At 42.6% G+C, this 23,817-nt stretch overlaps 1 protein-coding gene across 7 annotated transcripts in view; it reads left to right on the plus strand.

The window, feature by feature from the left end:
• Positions 1-18,340, plus strand: part of PIAS2 (protein inhibitor of activated STAT 2) — a 31,649-nt gene extending 13,309 nt beyond the window's left edge. The window contains exons 4-15 of one of the 7 annotated variants that reach the window (XR_010469160.1): positions 36-86; positions 205-295; positions 4,666-4,800; positions 7,981-8,086; positions 8,523-8,596; positions 9,271-9,431; positions 10,017-10,150; positions 10,566-10,737; positions 12,898-13,037; positions 13,511-13,570; positions 14,883-14,920; positions 16,550-18,340. Coding sequence is in view for 3 of the 7 variants with exons in the window: in XM_065046889.1 (XP_064902961.1) it covers positions 36-86; positions 205-295; positions 4,666-4,800; positions 7,981-8,086; positions 8,523-8,596; positions 9,271-9,431; positions 10,017-10,150; positions 10,566-10,737; positions 12,898-13,037; positions 14,883-14,920; positions 16,547-16,729 (1,285 nt within the window). In the remaining 4 variants the exon portion in view is untranslated. Of the gene's footprint in view, positions 1-35; positions 87-204; positions 296-4,665; positions 4,801-7,980; positions 8,087-8,522; positions 8,597-9,270; positions 9,432-10,016; positions 10,151-10,565; positions 10,738-12,897; positions 13,038-13,510; positions 13,571-14,402; positions 14,565-14,882; positions 14,921-16,546 lie in introns of all 7 variants that reach the window. The other 6 variants (XR_010469161.1, XR_010469158.1, XR_010469159.1 and 3 more) reach the window with 6 other exon arrangements.
• Positions 18,341-23,817: the final 5,477 nt, after the last annotated feature.

The following is a 23,817-nucleotide window of genomic DNA, read 5'->3' on the forward strand; positions in this document are numbered from 1 at the left end:
TCTCTTTTTTTTTTCTATTTTCCCCTTTGTCACAGGGACTTCTTGCCCGGAGGCAGGAGAGATTACACAGTTCAGGTTCAGCTAAGGTACTTTTTCGGTGTTCTCTTAACTTCTAAACTAATGTAACAGAAACCTAGACGTTTGCGGAGACATATGAATGCAATGACACTTCGAAAATTATGCTTTATCTTTTTGGGAATATAGGTTATGCCTAGCGGAGACAAGCTGCCCTCAAGAAGATAATTACCCTAATAGTTTGTGTATTAAAGTTAATGGGAAGCTGTTTCCATTGCCGGTAAGCTTGTTCAAACATATTTGTGGTTTCCTTGTGACTTGTGCTGTGTTTTTTTTTTTTTCTGTAATGTTAACTTTCTAAAGTAATCAAGTTGCTTATTATTACTCAAGTTTCTTCCTTTGTTAATCTTAGGCGTATGGTTTGTACATTTGCAGTGTGAGATAACATAATTAATAGCAGTAATAGTTACAGCAACTGCATGGATTAATTGTGTTTCAGCCACCTATAGCAAACCTCATCTGTTATAGTTAACAAAATATGTCAAAACCAAACCAGTGTCTGCATGAGGAATCCTCCTCATGGGTTTTCAAACTGCATTTATTTGACTGGATTGGTAGTAGCCCTTGCTGTTTGGGCTATTTATATTTGTCTGTTGGCCTGAGTTCCTTCTTGTTAGGAGGGGATGGCATCACCTTCTTGTGTACAAGTTTGTAGAGGAACAGGCATTTTGGGCTTCCCAGCATTTGCTGATACAGGAACAGGACACTGTTGGGAGCTGTACAGCTACTGGTGTCTGGTGTAGGCAGGGTCACCTCAAGGTTTGAATATGTACAAAATCGAAAAGCACTCATCCCTGAAAAATCTCTGGCATGGGCATCTTTATACAACAGAGCAGAGAGAAACTCTTATGCAACCCGTTCTGAAATGTATAGGAGATGAAAAAAGTAGTAGTACAGAGAGTTTTTTCAGCAGTGCATTTGGAAAAACACTGTGTGGGGAGATGAGGTGTGAAATCTCTCTTTGAGAATGTTTGTCATGTTCTTGGGGTGTCAGATGTGTTGTCCTGTACCCCTCCTCTTGCCATATGTGACCATCACTGCTTTTTGTTTACCTCTGCTCAGCTCAAATGAGACTCTCTAGCTTCTCTTCCCCCTACTTCTTTAACCATTGCATTGCTGTTCTCTCTGTCTTCAGTGTGTAAGTGGATTTCTTTCATATGTTTTCTGGTCAGTGTTTTCTGCAAATGCTGGTTATGTTCTCTGTGATAAACTTGCAGGATTCTCTCCTTTCTTCTGCAGTTTTTTCTTTATTTAAACAACCCACCAAAAAGAACTGGGTCTGGTATTACCTGTGGACATCAATGTCTGCTGGCTCATAGTCTTGCTACTCTGTTTCCCCGAAAATGAGACAGGGTCTTAGAGCATCTTTTGGAGCAAAAATCATTACTTTTTACATGTATAACTGCCTGGACACTATTGAAATTGACCTTTTTAATGAACTGTAGCTAGGGCTTGCTTTTGGAGTAGGGCTTATATTTATAGCATCCTCAGAAATCCTGAAAAATCATGCTAGGGCTTATTTTTGGGGAAGCGGGGTAATATAATTTATGCCCTGCTATGCTGTCTTATGCTTTCCATTTTGTGTGTAACATGTCACAGCTGCAGCAAAAATGGTTTGTAGTCTTGGATTCTTGCTTTGTTTTAGATCTAAACCCTGTAGGTTCTTCCTGCACATCCTGACTCTTTTTATCTGTTCAACAGAAACTTTAGGTGAGAAAGTGAATAAGTGATTATTGTCTTGGCAAGTTCTGTTCCTCTCCTCCTTCAGTATGAGCTGAATGACAAATACAGTTCAGTCTGAGTTCTCCTGCAAATATTTTTGTTGTTGATTCGGCCACTGTCCACATCACTCTCGTGGTTCCTTTCTGTTGCAGGAAACGTAAGATAACTTATTCTCCTCAAAGACCACTGTGGTCCAGCTTTGTAGTGTTAGTGTTAGGTAATTAATCCGTGATGCCAGCCTTTATTGCCAATTTGTACAACTCTTGAGTGAGTACTGTCTTGTATTTTGTTGGTATAGCAGTTCATGCCTCTGCAGAGGTCTGTAAATTATTCTTGGTCATCTCCTTGGCTGCAATCCTTACCAAAAACTTAAGGGAAATGCCGCCAGCATGCCAGTACTGCTTCAGGTTGTGGCAACTCATGCTAACGTGGTGTCTTGTTTTATTTCTACAACTGTGTCCTCGTCTTCTAGTGTGCGTTCTGACTTAAAAAGGAATAAATGTAGATACCTACATGTTGGTGTCTGGTCTAGTAACAAGGATTTTATATGTAATGCATTACAGCAGGTGTTTCTTCTCTTGACTTCTCTTGTAGGAAAGACAAAATGAAAAAGTCCAAAAAGGTAATTTGTTTTTCTTCCTGGGGGACCTCTGCAGACCACCACGGGTCTGTTTTTGAGGGCAAAACCAAATATGTCAGGGCAGGCTGGAAATAGCCACATAAAAGAGCAATCACTCTTTCTGTTGGTAGTTTTTTCTCTTGCTCTACCAGATTCCACCTATTTTTTACTGACATGGTTCTTGCAAGAAGACTTGGAGACCCAAACAGCCACTAGAATTGGCAGCCTAACTAAACAGTGCTGTTGTGATAGGCAAACAGAATGCTTTTTACTTAACTCCTGGAAGGCTAGGAAAGGAAGATTCTAAAGTGTTCTAGGAGTACAAGATTGAATCTGATAGCAAGATCATTGCTCCATGGAAGAAGACATCAAAAACTTGACTGAAATGAAGCACGTGCACTGCACTCTGTAAAAAAAGAAGTAAAAGTTGGAAAATATAAGAGAACTAGCATCCTTGCTCTCTTGAAAGCAAGGCAGCTTCATTTTAGGTTGGAGACCAGCAGGGTTATTGTGACTGGTACAGTATGTGTGGAAATACTCCTCAATGTTGCAGGGAATGTGATTTTGTTGACATAAGCTCATTGTAAATTCACCATAGTGGAGAAAAGCCTACTGCAGCAGAGCAATTGGGAAATATGCTCTAAAAATGGCTGCAGCTGTTACGTCTGATTAAATAAGTGGCAGAATGTTCATTCTGTTAATTCTGTGCCGCATGCCTGGTATGTTCTGAGGCAGAGCACGTGTGGTAGGGTGCCTGGTGCCTACTGGGTCACTCATCATCTGGGGTGAGAACCATTTTAGAAACAATTCTTCAGCAATTGGTTGATGCTCTGGCCCAGCAGACCTGCTGGTAGAAGCTCTGAGTCCCTTTTCTGTCACTGCAAGTCCCAAGTTAACAAAGGGCGGTGGTAAGGCACAGCCAGGGCTTGGTTGTCAGGTGAAGTGTGTGGATGGGGCATAGAGCTGCTTTGGAAACCTAGGAAATGACATGACAACTATCGAGTCCTCCTTGGCTTAAAGTCTGTGATTATCCTCGGGTATACTTGATTGATGAGTGGAAGAGGCTCTTTATTTCTGTTTCTTATTTTCAGAATCAGCATCTTTCAAAGTAACTTTTTTGTTTCCAAGCACTAGGCTGTGAATGTGTGTGTAAAACAATATATGTCTGTGGGTTTTCAGCATATCCTTTCTGGGAGAGTTTCTTGTATGGAACAACACTGTCTTGAACTAAATTAGATCTGCCACTTGGTTCTGCGCAAGACATAGGGCTGTGATCTCTTAGTGTCATCCTTCTGGGGCAGGATGAGTTTTTGAGGTGAGTGGACTGCAGGTTGTTTGTGTGAGCTGAGAAAAGAGATTTTTCAGAGTTTCTGTTACAGACTGGCTTGCTTTCCTTGTGGCATATGCAGGGCAAGAGGAATAAGCTGCAGTTAGTCCATGTGCTCCCTCTCATAGCGCAAGTACTTTCTGCTCACGATGTGCTGGAGAGTAGGTGCTTGCCTAGAAGCAAAAGGGGACAGGATGCCTCCTGATTCAGTTCACAAACATCATATAGGAAATAAAGCTACAGAGAAGCAGTCCAGGTTATGAAGGTCTTCATCAAAGCTGAGAAACAATATCTAGTTTATTTTGTTTCTGCAGACAACAGCAAAGCCTGTTAGCACTTAAACACAGCTGATATTTCATGTACAGCTGCTCTTCAGGAGCTCTGGCAAAGCACAGATGAGAACCTGATGCTGATGGAGCTGGTGTAGTTGGTGCGAGGCAAAGCAGACAGCAAGGAGATGTGGAGCTCTTGTTCAAAGACTTTATTGTTTCCTAAATAGCATCAACAAAGTATTTTCTGGGTGTGAAACACAGAATTAACTTTTCATGACTTACTGTGTCCTTGTGATGTCCCACTCTTTCAGTGGGATCAGGGAGTTAAAAAAAGGACCAAGTATTAATATTGGCTTTTTATTCTTCCAGTGAACTTACCTGGACCAAAACTGTCTTCTCCTTTACCTTTTCAGAACTTTGGTAAAACCATTTAAAACAAAAAATGCTGTAAATTTGTGGTTGACCTGTGGTATTAAACTGTCAAAGACTGATATTTCTCAGAGTAAGTGTTGAATTTAGTCTGTAGCCTAGAGAGCCTCTGGGTTTACCTGCGTCCCACAGGTCTGTTTAAAACTAACAAGTCTGTTCAGCAGATTTCAGAATACAGCGGAGAGACTTGTTAACACTGTCCTTGTCCTTTCTTCCCCTAGGGATACCCTCCACCACCAAAAAACGGAATTGAACAGAAGCGACCTGGGCGCCCCTTGAATATAACGTCTCTAGTTAGGTTGTCGTCAGCAGTGCCAAACCAGATTACCATTTCCTGGGCTTCTGAAATTGGAAAGGTAAAATGTAATTTCTGTAGGATGCAGAAAGTCATCTAAATAACATAATTTAGCATTCCTTCTCCCCTGCTGCCTGGTATTGCTGGTAGGGCATGTTCCAGCAAGTGTTTAGTATGAGGTGGTTGAGCTTATCATCAGGAAACAAAGTTTGCGCTGGAGTTGTGATAGTTTACAGTAATATATAGAAGATTTACATACAGATGGCAAAGACTTTCTTAGAGAATTCACTCACATTAGAAAGCCTGCTGTTAGGTGTTGGCTGAAGTATGCCAAAAATACCAAAAATCTTTGTGGTGTAAATGGTACAAAGCAGCCCAAATGTGACAAAACAACAAAAGGAAAACCTCAGTTCTTGCTTGAAGCCTGATGGTGTTGTAATATGAAATTATGGCACTATGTCTTCTAAGGTGCATTTCTCAGTATCTATTGTAACTGCCCTTTGGAAAAGGCTCTTTAAATGGACCAGATGTGCCAAGGCCGTGGGGGTGGAGACAGGCATTTGCTTTTGAGATTTTTGTCTTTTCTAACACCAAACAATTTTACAAAAGCAATTTTTGTTTCAGAGGAAGAACTAGTTAATGGATATTTCCATCTTTATTCTTTTGATATTCCTTTTTTACATGAAAATGGCCTCCCTGAATTGATATAAAACTTCACTTGTAAATAAATCAAAACGGGTGGAATTTCCAGCTCTGAAAGCTCTTAGATGACAGGTTGCTGGGAGGGCTTTACTGGGGAGGTGTCACGCTGCTGGTGTCAGCTCTTCCTGGGCTTGGTTGATCTCAGCCACGCTTGGCTGGACCAGACTTGTGTGGTGCGTTTGTTTGTATTGTAGGATATCTGAGCAGGGTGGTTTTATTCTTACAAATGAAGGAGTATTCCTGGAAACTTGGGTGACTTGAGGGAGAACTGAATTGATGTGGGGAAGGATGGAGAGCTTCCACTTCATGGAAAGCTGCATGCTGGCCTTCAGGTGGCAGGAGATAAAAGGGGTGGTGACTGAAATGTGATACCTGTTGCTTTCTGGTGCCAAGTTTAGTCACAGTTTAAATGGAATTATCCTTTAAAATGTGTGGCTGTTTAGAAATCCCCCTATGGATTTACAGAAGAACTTCTGAATTCTTCCTAGGTCTAAAGAGCTGTTGCAGCAGCCTTTTCGGCTGTTGGGAAGTCAAGAACTAGTTGTTTTTCTGTCACTAGTTGTGCAAATCTTTCTGGATTCAATTATCAAAGTAGCTTACCTCTTATATTTTTCTTCAAAATCAAAATCTGTGGATCAGAGACACCACATGTTTCCAAGTGAGACTCCAGTATAAGCTTTTATACACTAAAATATTTTAAAAAGATATTGGGGAGAAAGCTCATTTTCAGAAAATAAATGAATGGCAGTGCTGACAGGAGTTTTTTCTAAAGCAGAGGTGGAGGGCAAGATCTAAGCAGTTGCTTCCCAATCATAAAGCACAATAATCTTGAAATAGCTGCAGGGCTGTGTGTGGTCTCAGCCTCTCCTGCTTGACCTCGGCTTTCTTTCCCCACCTTGTATCTGCCAAACATAGTCTCATGGAAGTGGATAAACTGGAGGTTGTCCCACTTTTCCACAAGAGGTAAAGTTCTCTGGTTTCATGTTGGTGGTAAAGGAGGAGAAAGGCAGCAGATGTTCAAAATTCTTGTGTAATACCCAGACAGTATAGAAACCATATGAAGGTGACTGGCAGGGAGTGGAAATGACCTGGATGAAAAGACCAAGTGCACCCTCAGCAGGTTTGCTGCTGAGACGAAACTGGGAGGAAGGGCTGACACACCAGAGGCTGTGCTGCTGCCATTCAGCAAGACCTGGACAGGCTGGAGCACTGAGCAGAGAAGAACCTGATGAAGTTCAAGAAGGGCAAGTGTAGGGTCCTGCACATGGGGAGGAACAACCTCAAGCACCAGAACAGGTTGGCATTGACCTGCTGGAAAGCAGCTCTGCAGAGAAGAACCTGGGAGTTCTGGTGGACAATGGGGTGACCATGAGCCAGCAACATGCCCTTGTGGCCAAGGAGGCCAATGATCCCTGGGGCGCATTAGAAAAAGTGTGACCAGCAGGTGGAGGGAGGTTGTTCCTCCCCCTCTGCTTTGCCCTGGTGAGGCCACATCTGCAGTTCTGTGTCCAGATCTGGGCTCCTCAGTTTAAGAAGGGCAAGGAATTACTGGAGGGAGTCCAGTGGAAGGACACAAAGATGCTGAGGGGTCTGGAGCATCTTTCTGATGAGGAGACACTGAGAGAGCTGGGGCTGTTCAGCTGGAGAAGAGAAGCTGAGAGGGATCTTATCAATGTGATAAATATCTGCAGGGTGGGTGTCAAGAGGATGGACCAGACTCTGTTCAGTGGTGCCCAATGACAGGGTGAGGGGCAACGGGCACAGACTGAAGCACAGGAGGTTCCATCTGAATATGAGGAGAAACTTCTTTCCTTTGAGGTGCCAGAGCCTGGCCCAGGCTGCCCAGAGAGGTTGTGGAGTCTCCTTCTCTGAGACATTCCAACCCGCCTGGACACGATCCTGTGTGATCTGCTCTGGTGACCCTGCTTGAGCAGGTGGGTTGGACTGGATGATCTACAGAGGCCCCTTCCAACCCCAACCAGCCTGGGATTCTGTGACTTCCAGAATTTTCTCTTCATTAGCGACCTTGAAGAGATGGTGAAGGCTGAGGAAAAGCAGCTAGCAAGTGGTGTGAATTAGGGAAGAATAGTAAATGCTGGGGAATGTGGGCAGCCTTGGAGGAGTAGATATTGTGTAACAAGGCTTGGCTTAAAGGCTAACAGATTGACACTGAAAAAACAGGGAAGGATTTAGGAGACAAATGTGACAAGTTCTTAAAGACTGCATGTATGAGAAGGTGTGTCATCAGTCTAAATCATCTTTCCCAAAAAAGAGCCCAGACTGTTTCTTGGTTGTGGAGTTATTCTTCTTAGTTAAATCACAATTGCAGTAGAACAATTGTACTTAAGGATTCTGGCAGAATATTGGGATATTTCACAGTAATGAAGTCATCTGCCAATGATTTTCATAACTTTTAAGTAAAAAAAATCAACATTTTTGTTTTTACTGTATGCTATAAAGTGTAAATAGTCATATGTTGTCATAGTTGAAGTATGGTACGAAACCACTATTTAATCTTTAATCCTTTTTTTTTTTGTAGAGTTACTCCATGTCTGTGTATCTTGTTCGTCAGCTCACTTCAGCTATGCTTTTGCAGAGGCTAAAAATGAAAGGTATCAGAAACCCCGATCATTCCAGGGCACTAAGTAAGTCAAATTAATTTGCATCTCTGTACTTTTTCAGGGTGGTTGGTGGCTCTTTAAAACTAGAACTGGTAATATTTAGGAAATTTGCAGCATTTTGAAAAGAAAGGCCATGCCCAGAGTATCCAAGGTTCTCTTTGCTGTTGCTTGAGCCATCATGCCTCACTCTCTGGTGATTATTTTATTTCATCTCTTCACATGTTGGGTTGAGTTTGCTCCACTAACCACTGTGGCTGGTGCATCTGCTGCACATCAAACAATCTTGTGATGAACAGTGTTTGCCAGTCACTTACAAAAAACTCAAAACTATTGTTTGATATTGCTATGAACTAGTTTCTTAGATGCTTAATTGTTTTTTTTTTTTTAAGTGGCTGGAAACAGTCAAGTCAAGATTATAATTTTAAATAATGGTGTCTAATTTCTTAATTTATTTTAATAGTTAAAGAAAAACTAACTGCAGATCCTGATAGCGAGATTGCCACAACCAGTCTGCGGGTTTCTCTGACGTGTCCTGTAAGTATGGCAGGAAATAATCGTGTACAGATTTGTGTATTCATCTGTGGTGCAGTTGGGCTGCTTTTAAAAGGCGCTGCTTTAGGAGCTTCACTGGTTTCTGGTTTATACCAATTCATGAATATAAAATAATTGGGCAGGGTGACAGAATAATTAAAGGGCACAGTGATAAATAAAACTTTAAATCTGCTCATCTATTGCTATAACAAAAACAAAAAGAAATAAAAGGATTTCCTTGTAACAAGGTGATGCTGCCTTGGGGTTTCTCTTCGCAGGTAGAAACTGGCCTTGTTTGTGACTGGCTTAAGTTAGATGTTAAAATGGGTCTAATGCCATTTTGAGTCTAATATAGTTGGAACTCACAAAATCCCATGAAATATTTGGCTGAAAGAGAATGATAAAGCGGGTTCAAAATCTTAGGAATAACATCGGCGCGCGTCCATTAGAAATGTTTCTGACTGTTTTCAACTCGGTGGGGACTTTGGGGATGGCTTTATTGTTCCTTCGAGTGCACCGTATGTGCTTGGATTGGGTGGATTTGCCTCTAGTGACCTTAGCACTGGGCACCTCTGCTGTGAGAAGAGACAGTTACTTCACCTCCGATTTAATTGTTAGCCATCCAGGCCTGCTTTGCTCTCTTCTGTTCTCACACTCTTTAAATTCATCTCCTGCAGCTGGGGAAAATGAGACTGACAATCCCATGCCGCGCTGTGACTTGCACACACCTGCAGTGTTTTGATGCTGCTCTTTATCTTCAAATGAATGAAAAGAAGCCTACATGGATCTGCCCTGTCTGTGACAAAAAGGCAGCTTATGAGAGCCTAATATTAGATGGGTAAGAGACTGGGTTTGCAGAGTACAAAATTACTGGAAATTTCTCATCATGTACTCGATAGCTACTTTTGTGACTTGAGGTTTAGCCATTTCGTGCTATTTTCTTTGTCAAAATATTTTAGACTGGAAGTATTTGGCTCTGCTGGTTTCTGATCCTATGTAATGAAGTACATAAGTTTATCTTCTAATTGCATCATGAAGCTCTTGAGCCTCAGCGTATTTCCTGTGGAGGAACCCAAATGTGACATCCAGGGGTAGGGTTCCCTTTTATATGACCCTGTCTCTGAAGCAATTAACTTTAACATTTAAACTTAAACTTTGGAATCGAATTTCACCCAGTTTCTAAGACAATGATTTCTATGTCTGTATGGAAATCTATGAATTGCATAGGTAGGTTGGGATACTCTCCTAGGTTTTGATGTCTGGGTGTCCGCAAAGGCTGTAATTGCAGACGTTTAGGTAAGACTAATTAGGGTGCCAGTACAGGCTGTGGGTCGAAGGTGACCATAATCAGCTTTTCAACTGTGTCTCCTTTTCACTTGGCAAAAGCCTGGAATCAAAATTGGAAACTGCTTTTATTTTTCAGGCTCTTTATGGAAATCCTTAACGAATGTTCAGATGTGGATGAGATCAAATTCCAAGAAGACGGTTCCTGGTGCCCCATGAGGCCAAAGAAAGAAGCTGTGAAATTCTCAAGTCCACAGTGTGGCAAAATAGAAAGTATGTACATCTGGGTGATGGTTGCAAACCAACAAAAAGTCTTGGGAGACGTAGTTATCGCTGGGATATAATATGTGTAGATGTTGATGTTTGTTCGGTGGGGTTGATATTTCTCAACTAAAAGTGTGATTTTGTAGATTTTGTATTTGCTTATTTTAATACAGTTAACTAAATGAATGGCTGGTGTTGTTTTAGGTCCTTAAACAGATAAGAGAAGATCAAAGCTTATACTTTAATAATCTCAACATGAGACAGAATACTAATAGAACTGTCCTGTTCCTGGGCCATAACATTCTCTGCAATGGCCGGGAAGATGAGCTTAAACCAGGATTTGAGATATTGGTTCTGTTGCAAATAGAAACTTTTAAAGGCTGCTGGCATTAGAAAAACAGTGATATTTTATTTTCTTGCGTAGGTTCCAGTGTTGTTAGCAAACCCAGTTCTGTGACGGTGACCAGTGAGATAAACAAGAAGAAAGTTGATGTTATTGACTTGACTATAGAAAGCTCTTCTGATGAAGAGGAAGATCCTCCTGCCAAAAGGAAGTGCATATTTATGTCTGAAACGCAAGGAAGCCCAACCAAAGGGTTTGTCAATTTTAAAGTTAGTTTTTATTCTGTAATGTTGCAGATTAACTGATGTGTAGATGAAGGGACTTGTCATCTCTCTTTGGGATCCAGCTCCCCACTTCCAGAGGAGAATTTCTAGGCCTCTCCTTGCAGAAGGATGTATGGATCCGGTACCTTTGTACTGGCAAAATGCTATTAAATAGTTTTACATCTCACAAAAGACTTGCGCTCGCTGTTGCTGGTTTTGCAGGGATATTTTTCCATAGAAGATGAAGCTGATTATGGACAGGATTCTTCTAGATGATGCCAAGTGGAGGAGCTTTATGCATTCTTGCTAAGTTAACGTCACGTGAAAGGCTTCCTTTCACTATTACAGCCTTTATCTAATCTGTTCTGGTGCCCAGGAAATTATGCTGTGTTGTTTGTTTCATCCCTCCTGTCAGTTCTAGAAGGGAAGTGCTTTGCTGTTTTGAATCAAGATGAACTTTTCTTCCATCATTCTGTTAAACTCTGGAATGCCTTGGACACTGTGGTTACCGGTCAGTTCTGCACCTTAATTAGCACAACCAACAATTTCCTAAGTCTGCTGTCAACTGCTCCATCTTTGTAGTTGTGTCTGACTTCAGTGGCAGGTGTGACCAGCTGGTCTGCTGTTGTGCTGCCTTCTGTCTGTCCCAATCCATGCAACTCAGCTGCAGTTACTCTTTGTGGCTTCCAGAAAGCTCTTGCTCTTGGTCTGCAGGGCGCAGGAGACCTGCAGGGAGGTGACACAGGTGAACCTCACCAGCAGTTGCTGCTCCATGGGGAAATTCCACCTGTCAGCTTTTCGTTAGTGTTGCTGCACACATGAGGCGTGTGTCCGTGTCTCTCAGCGTAGTGCCTTATGTCTTGTGCTAAAACAATAGGAATTAAAACAACGCCCTTCTGTTTCTTCAGCTCTTAAAGTAATGAGCAGGTGTAGTGTCTCTAGTCCACAGGAAAGTGTGGCATTTGGGGAGCAAATAGTTGGTTGTCTTCAACAACTTGCAGCGGTGATACTGAAATGCTGTTGTTTGTTGTGAGGGCTGTGGAGGAGTCCTTCTGCAGGAGATTTTTGTTTCTTATTTTTACAAGAAAAAGTAGCTACATCTCTTAATGAAGTTTCAGAAGGCACCAAGCCTTCCTTCCATGCTTCTGTTTTGTCCGAGATGGCTACCTGCAACCATAATTGTAGAAGAAGCGAGTTTTCTTGTGTATCTGCGACCAATGAGTTTTCCTTACTGTTTGGATATGGAAATGGCATGTTTTCATTCCTTAAAACCAAGTCAAAGCCAGGCTTTTGGGGGAATAGCTTATCTCCTGTAAACAATCTTGCCTGAATGCTAGTTTTGGCAAAACCATGTCTTCTTATAGGCAGAAGCAACATAGGTTGAAATGTAAGATGTGCTTGAGAAGGGAAGGTCTGAAATCCAAGCTTTTAAAATCAGAAGTAGCATAAATGCACCAGTGCAGCAGTGTAGGAAGATGTGAGTGGGTAACACAGCTGGAGGGTGGGATGCAGGACTCTGGTTATTTCTACCTGCCTTGGGGTTTTAGAAGGTATTTTTATGCACATGGCTGGTGCTCAAACGCCTGCAGTGTCTTATTTAACAGTGCTGTGAAGTCACCAGGCAGAAAGTGAGGATGCAGGGGGGTTTTAACTGGTTGTGTGGTCATAGAGAGCTGAACGTAGATCCAGCTCAGGCTGTGAGTAAAGAAGGCTTTAGTATTAAACTCCCATGTGTGTAATCTGCGCTCCTGGGGCTGAATAACAGTCATGCCCTTGGTGTCACAGGTTAACACTGAGGAAACGTGGAGAAAATGAAACGAGTGCTCTCCTCCTGGCTCTGGCTCTCTGCGCATCCCTCCCGGGGTGCTCCACAGATCCATTTCTGTCTCTGGGTGGCAGACTGGTATAAATGACTCCAGCACTGTACTTTGTTTTAATGTCAACTTGCTCTTACGTCACAGTGACTGTTGAGTGCCAAGATATGGTCATGGTATTAAGAAGACTGTTAAGAAAGAGTGAGTAGTGAGTAGCCACGCCATAGTTGTGTTGTAGCGTAGTGACCTTGTGACTCAGAGCACACAGCAGTGTGTGATTTCTTGTTGGTAACTAACGGCCAGGTTGTTTGTAACTTCCCGTGCTGTTTGAAACAGGGTTCTCATGTATCAGCCATCCACTGTCAGAGGGCCCAGCGTGACAACGGTCGATGCTGCTGCTATTCCTCCTTCATTAACAGACTACCCAGTACCATTCCATCACCCACCAATGTCCAGTATTTCATCAGACTTGCCAGGTAGGTGGTGGCTATTTTCTGTCTGTATTCTAACAGCCTTATCGGTTTGGTGGGGTGGGTAAAAATTGGAGAATTGATCAACTTTTTATTTAATAGAACAAGACTATATGAAGTATTGTACTGATGCGATGTCTAGACAAGTCCAGCACAGGCTGTCCTTCCTGTTTCAGATGGTGATGTGAAAAACAATGCTTCTGGGGTACAAATTGGCATTTTTGGAACAGCAGCCAGAAACACTTCTTGCTTTAATGAGTTAGACTTTGTGTGAACGTCCGGTTGTTACGTGTTGTAGACACAAGGGAGAGCAGCTGCTTTATTTAAGTTCTGCAAACGCGATGGCGCTGACTCATCCCAGTCCTAGATGTAGAGATGTTCTGCTGCCTGATTCTACTGGTGTTCTGTCTAGAATTTATGAAAAAGGTTAAGGTGAGCTACAATATGTAAGCTGACCTCTATTGACTTTCTTTACCTAGACATACCCTAAATGCCTATGATGTATTCTTCAACACTGCTGCTAAATATCAGACAAAAAGGTGGGGATACTGATTGTTTTCTACCCTGGCTCCTTGAAAAGAACGCTGTATATAGGGACTCTGGGGTTCTCTTTGCCGGCTCTCTTTGACGAACCCAGAGCCCAGGAGATGGTGACTTGTGGTGACAGGTGTCACGCTAGCCTCCTGTACTTCCCTCTCCCCCACTCCATTGCCTGTCTTCATTTCTCCCCTGCAACATCTCTGGGTTTTTTCCTCTTCTTTCAGCACCAGTTTGGCAATGGGCTGGATATCATTCCCTTTATTTCTCTGTCCATTTTGGTTCTCTTACTGCTCCCTCCCTCCATTTCTCATTCAAAAAATCGATTGTCTTCCTAAATTGGAGAGTAACCTGAGAGAATGGATGACTCGAACTGTTTCGTCCATGAAGTCCTATAAATATGCAAGAACAAAAGAAGCTGTCAGTTCTGTAAAAGCAGCTGAGCTTGCTTTTGCCAAGTAAAGGTTGGACCAGATGATCCTTGTGGTCCCTTCCAACCTGGTATTCTACAATTCTTAAATCTCCTTCAAAATTCTTTTCTAAATGGAGAAAAGGAGGAGAGATGCCGCTGTCCGGAACAAATTTGGAGGTGAGGGGAGAAGGGAGGGAGTAAATTTATCATTTCTTTCTGTTGACATAGCAAACACAAGGCCAATATTTAGAAACAAAACAAAAAAGGCTGTGATTTCTCATTGGTTTCCTAATTTTAAACATCTTACCTTAAATGCCTACACACTAATGGTGTATAAGACAGACACTAGTTGTTGCTGCTCTTAGAGGATACACATTCAACTACTTGTAGTTTCCTCTTCTTCATTCCTTTTATTTGTCTAGACACAAAACGGGGATGATATTAGAAATGTTTCCTTATTGGCTGCCCGTGGGTGGAGGAAGAGACCTGCTGCTTGTTTTTGGACTTGTGCATGTTGTGACTTTACTTCATTCCAGCATCTTTAATGTGATGACACTCTTCATGTCCCAGTTTGGCCAAGTCAGGTACAATACGCAGTGAAACTCGCATTATGAACCAACAGCTCCAAACAGCAACCTTCATCTAAGCAACCACATTGAACCACCCTGCAATATCCAGTGAATAATACATCATTATGTCATTCTCATTCTTAAAAAGAGCCACTTGTACTAGATAACTTGTGTTGCTGCTGCCTGAAGTAGTCGTTGAGAGTGGTGTCACTGTGGTATATTCCATTTAGAAACTTGTGTAACAATTGCAAAATCTATTCTACGACCACAAAAAAAAAGTTCCTTACGTTGTGATGAAGAGTCATCAATTTATTATCCTTCTTTTCTCTCTAGGTCTGGATTTTCTTTCGCTAATCCCAGTCGATTCACAGGTATGTGTCTGAACTGCTCTGGGGTTTAATTTCCAAGTCTGGTTTTTGTGACATACTGCTCGAGTGCTGTCATCATCTGTATCATGTTTGCAGTTAGACCCAACCACAGACTGGCAAAACCCATTTTCCCAACAAGAGGTGGTGATGAAGATGCATTAAGGGAGGATTCAGTTTAGCCTCGTTACGATAAATCCAGGCATGGAAACTCACTCTTTATTGATAGTTTTTGCCTTTCCAAAGTGGATACTTGCACAGCACTAACTTGAATACACCCTTTGTGAACTTCAGTCTTGGTTTTGTGCTGTGTATCTGTAGGCCAGGTTAAGCTCTGTATTACCTCACTGATTGCAGTTGGTTTTCATATTAGCAGGAGATTATTCTAAAAAAAATCTTCATTAATTTGATTGGTGCATGGCTGAACACTTTCATAATAAATCCCATTGGCTTTGGATTATATGGAAATTCTGTAGGTCGGAAGTAACCAGGTGGTGTTTTTGCTTTCTCTGGAAACTTAAACTTTACAGAATTAGGGAGAACAATTCTTACAGTAACTAGATTCTTACACAGACAAGACTACAATCTTGAAATGTGGGGGAATATTGGCTCCCTAATTGAGACAAGAGGATCTGAAGCAGACCCTCTGTTTCATCTCTCTGTCACTAGAAGACAACAGTAATAGGAGTCGACTTTCTGGTGCCTTAAAAGCAAAGGATGAACTTCCTCCTTTTCTTTCCACTTACTGCATCTTGCAATACTCTGTGCCTGACCTTGAGATCTGAACTGCCAAAGTGGGGATAACAGAAGTTTGTTGATGTGAGAGGCTGGAAGCAGGTATGCTGCTGCGAAGTGTCCACTTTGGACAGTTCACACAGTTCAGGCTCAGTTCCAAACATAAGCCCAAGCTTGGAATCCACAGGGTAAGAGAAAGTCAAGTGTGTTGAACAAGTGTGTGTGTGTGCATGGGGGTGTCTTAGATCATCCTCTTTGACACCTGGCAACCTTGTTCTGTTTCTAAATGTGTAAAATGTTGAGCTCTGCTTTGAGAAGGCTTGTCTTCCACTTCAGGAAATTGAAATCAACTGAGTCATTTTCCTTAATTAGACTTGATCAGGGATCGTTTATCATTGCTAAGATGTTTAGAGACCTGCACGTATAATTGCGGGTGTATACTATGAAAATGTTGATTAGTACAGAGCTGCCATTTGAGGGGATGAAACGATTTTAACCTCCATCGAGGTAGCGGAATGCTTTTTTGCTGCTTTTTCGTGATGAAAGGAGCCTGAAATAAGCAGTTGTGCCTGTGGGTAGTGGACATTTTCCAAACACTATGGGTGTTTGGTGTTTTTTTTGTGGTCATTAGAATGTTTCTTAATGTGTTAGTAAGTGCTCAAGCTAACCATTTATTAAGAAAAAATAAGGAAAGGTGGGAGGATGAGGGAGAAGGGCTTGTGGCTTCCACCTCTGCTTGTCTCTTGCTGGCTTGCAGAACTCCGGTTCTTGCCATGCATGCCTTAACGAGGTTCTGCTAGTTAACGTGTTCCGCGCTTGTCGTAGGGAAGATGTATCTTCAGAGCATACATTTCCCTTGTGCAGTTAGTCTCTTCATTCTTCATTGTTTGTTTCAAGCAGTACTGTCCTCCTATGTTTTTGGATAGTCTCACCTCAACCTTAACAAGCAGCACGCCTGGCAGCATCATCACCTCGACCAGTCACCACGAGAGCAGCACACACGTTAGCTCCTCGGGCAGGAGCGAGCCCGGGGTGATCACCAGCGGCGGCAGCGCTCCCGACATCATCTCGCTGGACTGAAACACGGGGCAGCTTTTTGGGGACTCTAGGAGAAATCACGTAGAGCTGCCGCCTCCCCTTTCTGGAACTTGGGCATCTCGGAAGTTGTTCTGGTATTTATTGAGGGGATTTGCCTTCTGGAAAATGGATTAAATTCATCTGCGTTAGGAACAGAAGTTATAGATTGTTCTATTATTATCTTCCTCATTAAAGAGCTGGTATAGTCCCATTCAGAACATGCTTGTATGCTTTTGGCTTGTTCTGAGGAAACTGACCTTTTATTGCTGGGTGGATTCCACAAATGTTTTTTAAATTTTGTTGTAAAACACAGCAATAATGTAAAAAAACCCAAACTTTTTCTAAAATAAAAAGAGGCACTTAACTACTCTAGAACACCAACAACCTGGGCAAAAGTGCAAAAGTGTATGCATCGGTGAATTTTTACTATTTTCACTGAGGCTTGTAATAGACTTCACTTAAGACAATGAAGCTTTGTGAAGTGGCCATGACTTTTGTTTTATGTCTCTTGTTCTCCACTGCTCCTTTACTTGGGGATGTGGGAGAGCCCTCTGTAAATGGAATTTTTTTTTTCTTTAAATCCTGATTTAATACTTTTTCATAAATGCAACAACATCCTAAGCTGTGACTTCTTCTTCTTCTTCTTTATGTTCTTCAGGCTGGGGAAGGGACAAATTATCTATGCAACCCCTGCATCACACCATCACTGTGCTGTCGTGTCAGAATTAGGACATCTCCCCACCACCAAAAAATCCACACTATGCACAGCTGAGTTTTAGTTGAGTTTCTGGCTTTGATAACTTTGAGGTGACAAGGGGGAAAAAAAAGCCTTTAAACTCAAATTTAGGTGATAAGGTTCTTGGTGCCTCCACCAGATGAGCAGGTGAAGAGCAGGATTTCTGTGGCAGCTGTGAGGAGACAAGAAGGAGTTACTTTGTCCAGTGCAGGTTTATTTTCTGTCACTTTGATAACTGCTGTGTTCCTCTTGGGAATACCGCGCTCTGATGTGCCACAGGGGATGCTTGGCTTTTTGGGAGACAAAAGCTGTATCTGCAGAGTTCACACCTGACTGGAATTATGTGTTCAGGGCTTAACGATGTTTTGTCCCACATTATGTGGCCTCTGAATTATGGATTTTCCGATCCACTGGGAGTAAACCCCTCCTGTTTTACTCCTCTGAGAAACCTGCTGCTTAGTCATATCTGGTGCTTTTTGCCTTCCGTTACTTTATGGTGTTCGAACGAAGTACCTGGACAAGAAATACTGAAGCAGGATGTATTGTAGCTCGTCTGCCCTGTACTCCCACCTCTAATGCTGTGTTATTATTCCTCATTGCCATTTGTGTATAATCTTTCACTCCAGTCTTCAGTTCACATGTTGGTCTTAATATTGCACCCCATCTTTCTTCTGTTTTCCTTATCTGTTGAATTTTTTTGTACCTGTTAAGGATCAGTTTTTAGCATGACTTATTTCCAATAAAGCCATGCTACTCCTGAAGCTTTTTTTCCTAATGGCCTGTGGCATATCAGTGGTTTCTGCATCACAGTTGCACAGTGACTTGAACGGTAAGAGTTGTTGTTCCAGAGTAATTCTGAATAAAGTGTTTAAAACTGCTATCTGTTGCTGAAAATGCTGTTTTTATTCTTAATGCCTACCTGAACTGTGACTTGGGCAGTTGCTGAACTGGCTGAAGGGATTAAATATCTCACATATGTCAGAAAAGTGTGAGAGTCATTTTTAGGACGTGTCTTAGATCTAAACCATTTATGGTATGATAAAATATGGCTAGAATTTTGTTAACTACTGTGCCCTGTTAGTAGTTACAACGCTACCTCAGCCCTGAAAAGTTCTCCAGACGTTTTAGGCAGGAGTTTTGTATCTGTGTTTAGCTTTAACTCTTCAAGACCTGTGACACAGATGTCAAATGCAAACCGAAGATGTTTGAGCCTTAACCCATTTAGGAGAGAGCCACATTGTAAGACTGGGGTGTGAGGGAACTGCTCAGGTGCACAATGCCGTTGTCCTGCAATGCTGATGTGCACACAATAGGTAATTACTAAGCTTTTGTAATGCCTAAATCCTTTAATTCACTTTTTTTTGGTATTTGAGTTTGTGAAAGATGCATATAGTCATGTCACCCATTCCATCCGCCTTATTCCACAAGACAGCAATAAATTTACTTAATCAGTGATGGGTGGAGGGGCTGGGGTTGTAACTTAATCGAGGTCTATACCACTCCAGCGTTGTATCCAGAGGAGGTTTTGGTTTATTCTTGCTTCAAGTTCTAAAAAGCATCAGAATGTCTATTGAAGAACTTCTAACATAAGAAAAATCTTGAAGAAAAGGGTTAGGTGACTTCTTACCTCTTTGTTCCCACTATGGAGGTATCTGGTTACTGCTTTGAGTGGACTCTATCAAAGGTACCTTCAAACCAACTGCAAAAGGAAAGTGAAGCTCATTAGATTAATCCACAGTCCGTTATGGCACAGAGAACCAGCCCTTTTTGTGCAACCAGCTGTTAGCTACATTGTTTTTTTCATTTTGTAGAAGATAAGTGACCTTCCTGAAGAGACCTAGCTGCTAATATACAATATTAATTACAAAAAGGCTACACCTAAAGCGTGTTTTCTAATTTTCATACTTCCAGCTCATCTAAAGCTGTCTGAAACAATCTGTGTAGACAACAATATAGCACAAGCCCCAGGAGGTTCTGCACCTGTCCAGCAGCATTTCCAAAATTAGTTGTGATTTTCTATATCTGCCTTAAGGTAGAAAGCTTACCTGTAACTGCAAGCCTTCAGTCTTCAAGAGCGCGGAGGATTCGAGTTTGGAAATGAAAGAACTCATCTTCTAGCTGAGAAGACAAAACCTGACCAGTTTAACAAGAATTTCTGCAACAGCGAAGAGAGCTGCTTCCTAGGTTAAAAGAAAGTTGTGAATTAGGCAAGCTAAAAACCATCATTAGAGTCCTAAATAACTGATTTTTTTAATGTATATTTTCGACACAGACATCAGTGACCGCAGACAAGATACAGGCAACAACAATCCCGTAAGCCAAATTAGTGTTATTTTTGTTTCTTTTTAGTAGGTGATCATGCAACCATCGCAACATGTTAACACTGTGTACGTATTCAATGTAACGCTCTAAAAACTTTTAATTCCCTTCCTCGTTTTTTGAGGAATCCGTATGAGGACAAAACTGGACAGTGTGTCCCACAACATGAAACAGAAGTGATCATAACTTATCTAGGAAGTTATCCAGGGGTGGAATTCCCTCCCTCAAGCTTTTGTACTTACGTGTTTTGGCCACAACTTGCCAAGGATGAGAATTTGCATCGTAAGGATCCCTGGGCAAAAATCTGCCAGTGATCGAAGACACACTGTGGAAAAGTCTGGTTACCAGTGCTGGACCTCAAGTCTCCAAAGAATTGCGGAAAGATCTGGTGTGATAAAGTAAACTGGCAATAAAATGCCAAACAAAATTGAACTTGGATAGAAAAGGATATGGGGAAAAGTATGTTTCGTATGTAGCAGGACCTAAACTGCTCAATACAACTCAGTTTGAGATCTTGGAGCTGTTTTAAATAAGTTACAAAAGTGTTCAGTGCTCAGCAGCAGTCAAAAAGAGACGTCAAGTTTTAGCACCTGATAGGAAAGGAACAGAAAACCAAACATTATGTCCAGTGAAATCTTGCATCTTGGATACCATGTGCAGTTGTGGTTGTTTTATTATAAAAGCAGAAAAGGTTCAGAGGAGGGGGACACAGATGACCAGAGCTCTGAACTGGCTTCCATGCAAAGAAACTTGCTTGGCAAGCTGGGATTCTTCAGGAAAGAGCAGCCATATAGTGGGGAGGGCTAAAAATTAAAGTGACACAGACATGGTGGATAAAGATCAAAATGTGCCTGTTCTCGTTTATGACAGAAGGAAGCACCATTTGGAGCTATCAGGAGGCAGATTAGAGACACAAAGAGAGGCCATTCTTCCCACATCTTGATCTGTGGAAGTCCTGGCCGGTTCTCTGGATGCTGATGTTTGAGAGGGAGACTGAGAAACACCATAAAGAAATCCAGTGAGACTTACTAAATTAATCCAGAAGCCACTTCTGCCCCAGGAAGCCCCTGAAAGTGGTTGTAAGAAAAAAAAATGGGTAAGATTACACCAGTTTGCTCTGTTCTTTCTCTAATTCCTTAAGCACTCACTTTCAGCTGCTGTGAAAAACAATAATCTGGGCTAATGTGACATTTAGAATCATAGAATCGTTTAGGTTGGAAAAGACCTTTAAGATCATCGAGTCCAACTGCTACCTACCGCTGCCAGGTCCACCACTACCTCATGTCCCCAAGAAACTCATCTCTGTGTATTTTCAACCCCCACAGGGATGGTGACTCCAGCACTGCCCTGGGCAGCCTGTTCCAATGCCCCACAGCCCTTTGGGGAAGAAATTGTTCCCCAGATCCAACTTCGACCTCCCCTGGCGCAACTTGAGGCCGTTTCCTCTGCTCCTGGTGCTTGTTCCTGGGGAGCAGAGCCCGACCCGCCCTGGCTCCAAGCTCCTTTCAGGCAGTTCAGAGATCAGAAGGTCTCCCCTCAGCTCCTGTTCTCCAGCTGAACCCCCCAGGTCCCTCAGCCGCTCCATCACACTTGTGCTCCAGCCCCTTCCCCAGCTCCGTTCCCTTCTCTCCACTCGCTCCAGCACCTCAAGGCCTTTCTTGGCGTGAGGGGCCCAAAACTGCCCCCAGGATTCATGGTTTGGCCTCCCCAGGTCCCAGCACAGGGACGGTCACTGCCCTGGGCCTGCTGGCCACACCAGTGCTGGTACCAGCCAGGATACTGGTTCCCTCTGGGCCAGTTGGGCGCACAGTGGCTCATGTTCAGCCGCTGTCACCAACACCCCCAGGTCCTTTTCCAGCCGCTCTTCCCTGACCCTGCAGCATTCATGGGGTTGTTGTGACCCAAGTGCAGGACCCAGCACTTGGTCTTGCTGAACCTCAGACAGCTGGCCTCAGCCCATCGATCCAGCCAGTCCAGATCCCCCTGTAGATCCTTCCTGCCCTCCAGCAGATCAACACTCTCACCCAACTTGGTGTCATCTGCAAACCTAGTGAGGGTGCACTCGATTCCCTTGTTCAGGTTGTTGATATTTAGTCTGATGATACAGGAGCTTTACATTCAGCTGAAGAAATATAGGTTTTTCCTTCACCATTTGCTCATCTTCATAGCAGTGTCATCCCCTCCTTCTAAGTATTCAGTCCCCTGAAGAGCTGCTGCCTGTGAACTGAGACTCTGCCACCATAGAACTGCTTCTAACCTCTAGTTCATGGGGACTGAGATATTTCTCTGCAGCTTTTGACCACTGTTTTAGGAAGATTCAACAGCAGTTTTCTTAAGGAACCACAGGGAGAGTTCTGCAAAATACAGATGTTAGATTGCTATTTAAGTTGATGCTGACATCCCAGTGTATTACACATGCTACCGAGTCTAAGCTTACACTTTTTGTTTTTCCATGTCTGGAAAATGTGTCTCTTTATGAAATGGTTTTAAGCTCTGTGGAAACTCGGAGAAAGGGAAAAAAACCCAAAATACTCAAAACCCATCCACACAAACAGATGTGTAAATCGTTCTTTTAAGAAGTTGCCAGTTTAGACTTTGAAAGTGAAGTATCTCTTATTTCATCACTGATTATTATAGCAGTTACCAAATTAATCTGCTCTGGCAAAGAAGCCCCTTCCAGAATAAAACATTACGTTTCTTACAGTTTTACCACGTGGGGAGTTCCAAGCACGTCCCATGAAACTGGTAAACTTTCTGTCACAATGTCACAGAAAACCCTTGAAGTGCATTTTTAAACTGAGAGGAGGGAAATGGGACACACAAAAAAACCATAATACCAGAGAGAGGGCTCTGTACCACGCTGAAAAGATGAAGTTTCATGGCCAGCGTATTATTTAAAGGTAGTTGGAAGATTGGCAAGAGGGTTTAATGCCATTTAAGCTCCTCAGATTTGCACTCTTCCACCTTTTAAAGATCCAAATTGGTGTCAAATTTTCCAGCCTGTTGCTGCTGAAGACCAATTCTTTCTTTCATCTAAGCTTGTTTTAAAGGAAGACCATGATTTAAAATGATGGAAACTGAATCTGGTGTACACGGAAAAGTCTTAATGTGCAGAAGATGCAACACATACTTTTGGCACCCTCTGCTGGCATCAGAGCACAATGGAGTAAGCTGCCAGAAAAAGGAGGAGTAAACTATTTGTTCTGAACTGAAGAAGCAAAGAGACAACAGGAAGAAACTTGGACCAAATAAAATGGGAATTCCCAAATCTCTTTCATCCTGCAGTGGTCTGTTTTTAATTGCATGTTGAAAACAACAACAGAAAAACCAGTTGTCTTACCAAATGGCTCATTTACAGGGTAGCTATTCCTTGACCACAAACACTGGAGTTCTGGCCAACTGGGATTCTTCAAAAACATGTTGCTTTTTCCTCTTCAGCACATCACAGAACCCATCAACCTCTTGTTCTGGACACTATTATAAAAAAAACCAGTTACAAAACAGAAGGAGATCACCAGTACTGAAAACACCGCCAGGCAGCTTTAGACTATCCCTCTAGACAGGTCTCTTGATGTTTTTCCCATGGTGGCTCCTCACTCAAGAGAAATTTCTCTTATGTGTGACAAGTAGCTTCACTTTCACGTGCAAGTCGTCTTTCAGAAGCTCTACCTGCCCTGTGTACCTCACATGACGGTGACCTCTCCGGTTACTGTATTTTCTGACTGGACTGGATTCCAGTTTACAAACACAGGTCAGGCGAAAGGGCATATGCTCAGTGAATTGCCTTCAGCAACCTTTGGGCACAAGAAAACAGAGTCCTCTAGTGCTTCAGAACAAAGATGAGGTTCAACAAGGCCAAGCGCCGGGTCCTGTATGTGGATCACAACAACCCCATGAATGCTGCAGGGTCAGGGAAGAGCAGCTGGAAAGTGCCCGGTGGAAAAGGACCTGGGGGAGTTGGTCACAGCGGCTGAACATGAGCCAGCGTGTGCCCAGGTGGCCAAGAGGCCACCAGCATCCTGGCTGGTACCAGCAC

This window comes from Columba livia, chromosome Z, assembly GCF_036013475.1.
Source record: "Columba livia isolate bColLiv1 breed racing homer chromosome Z, bColLiv1.pat.W.v2, whole genome shotgun sequence".
NCBI lineage: Eukaryota > Metazoa > Chordata > Aves > Columbiformes > Columbidae > Columba > Columba livia.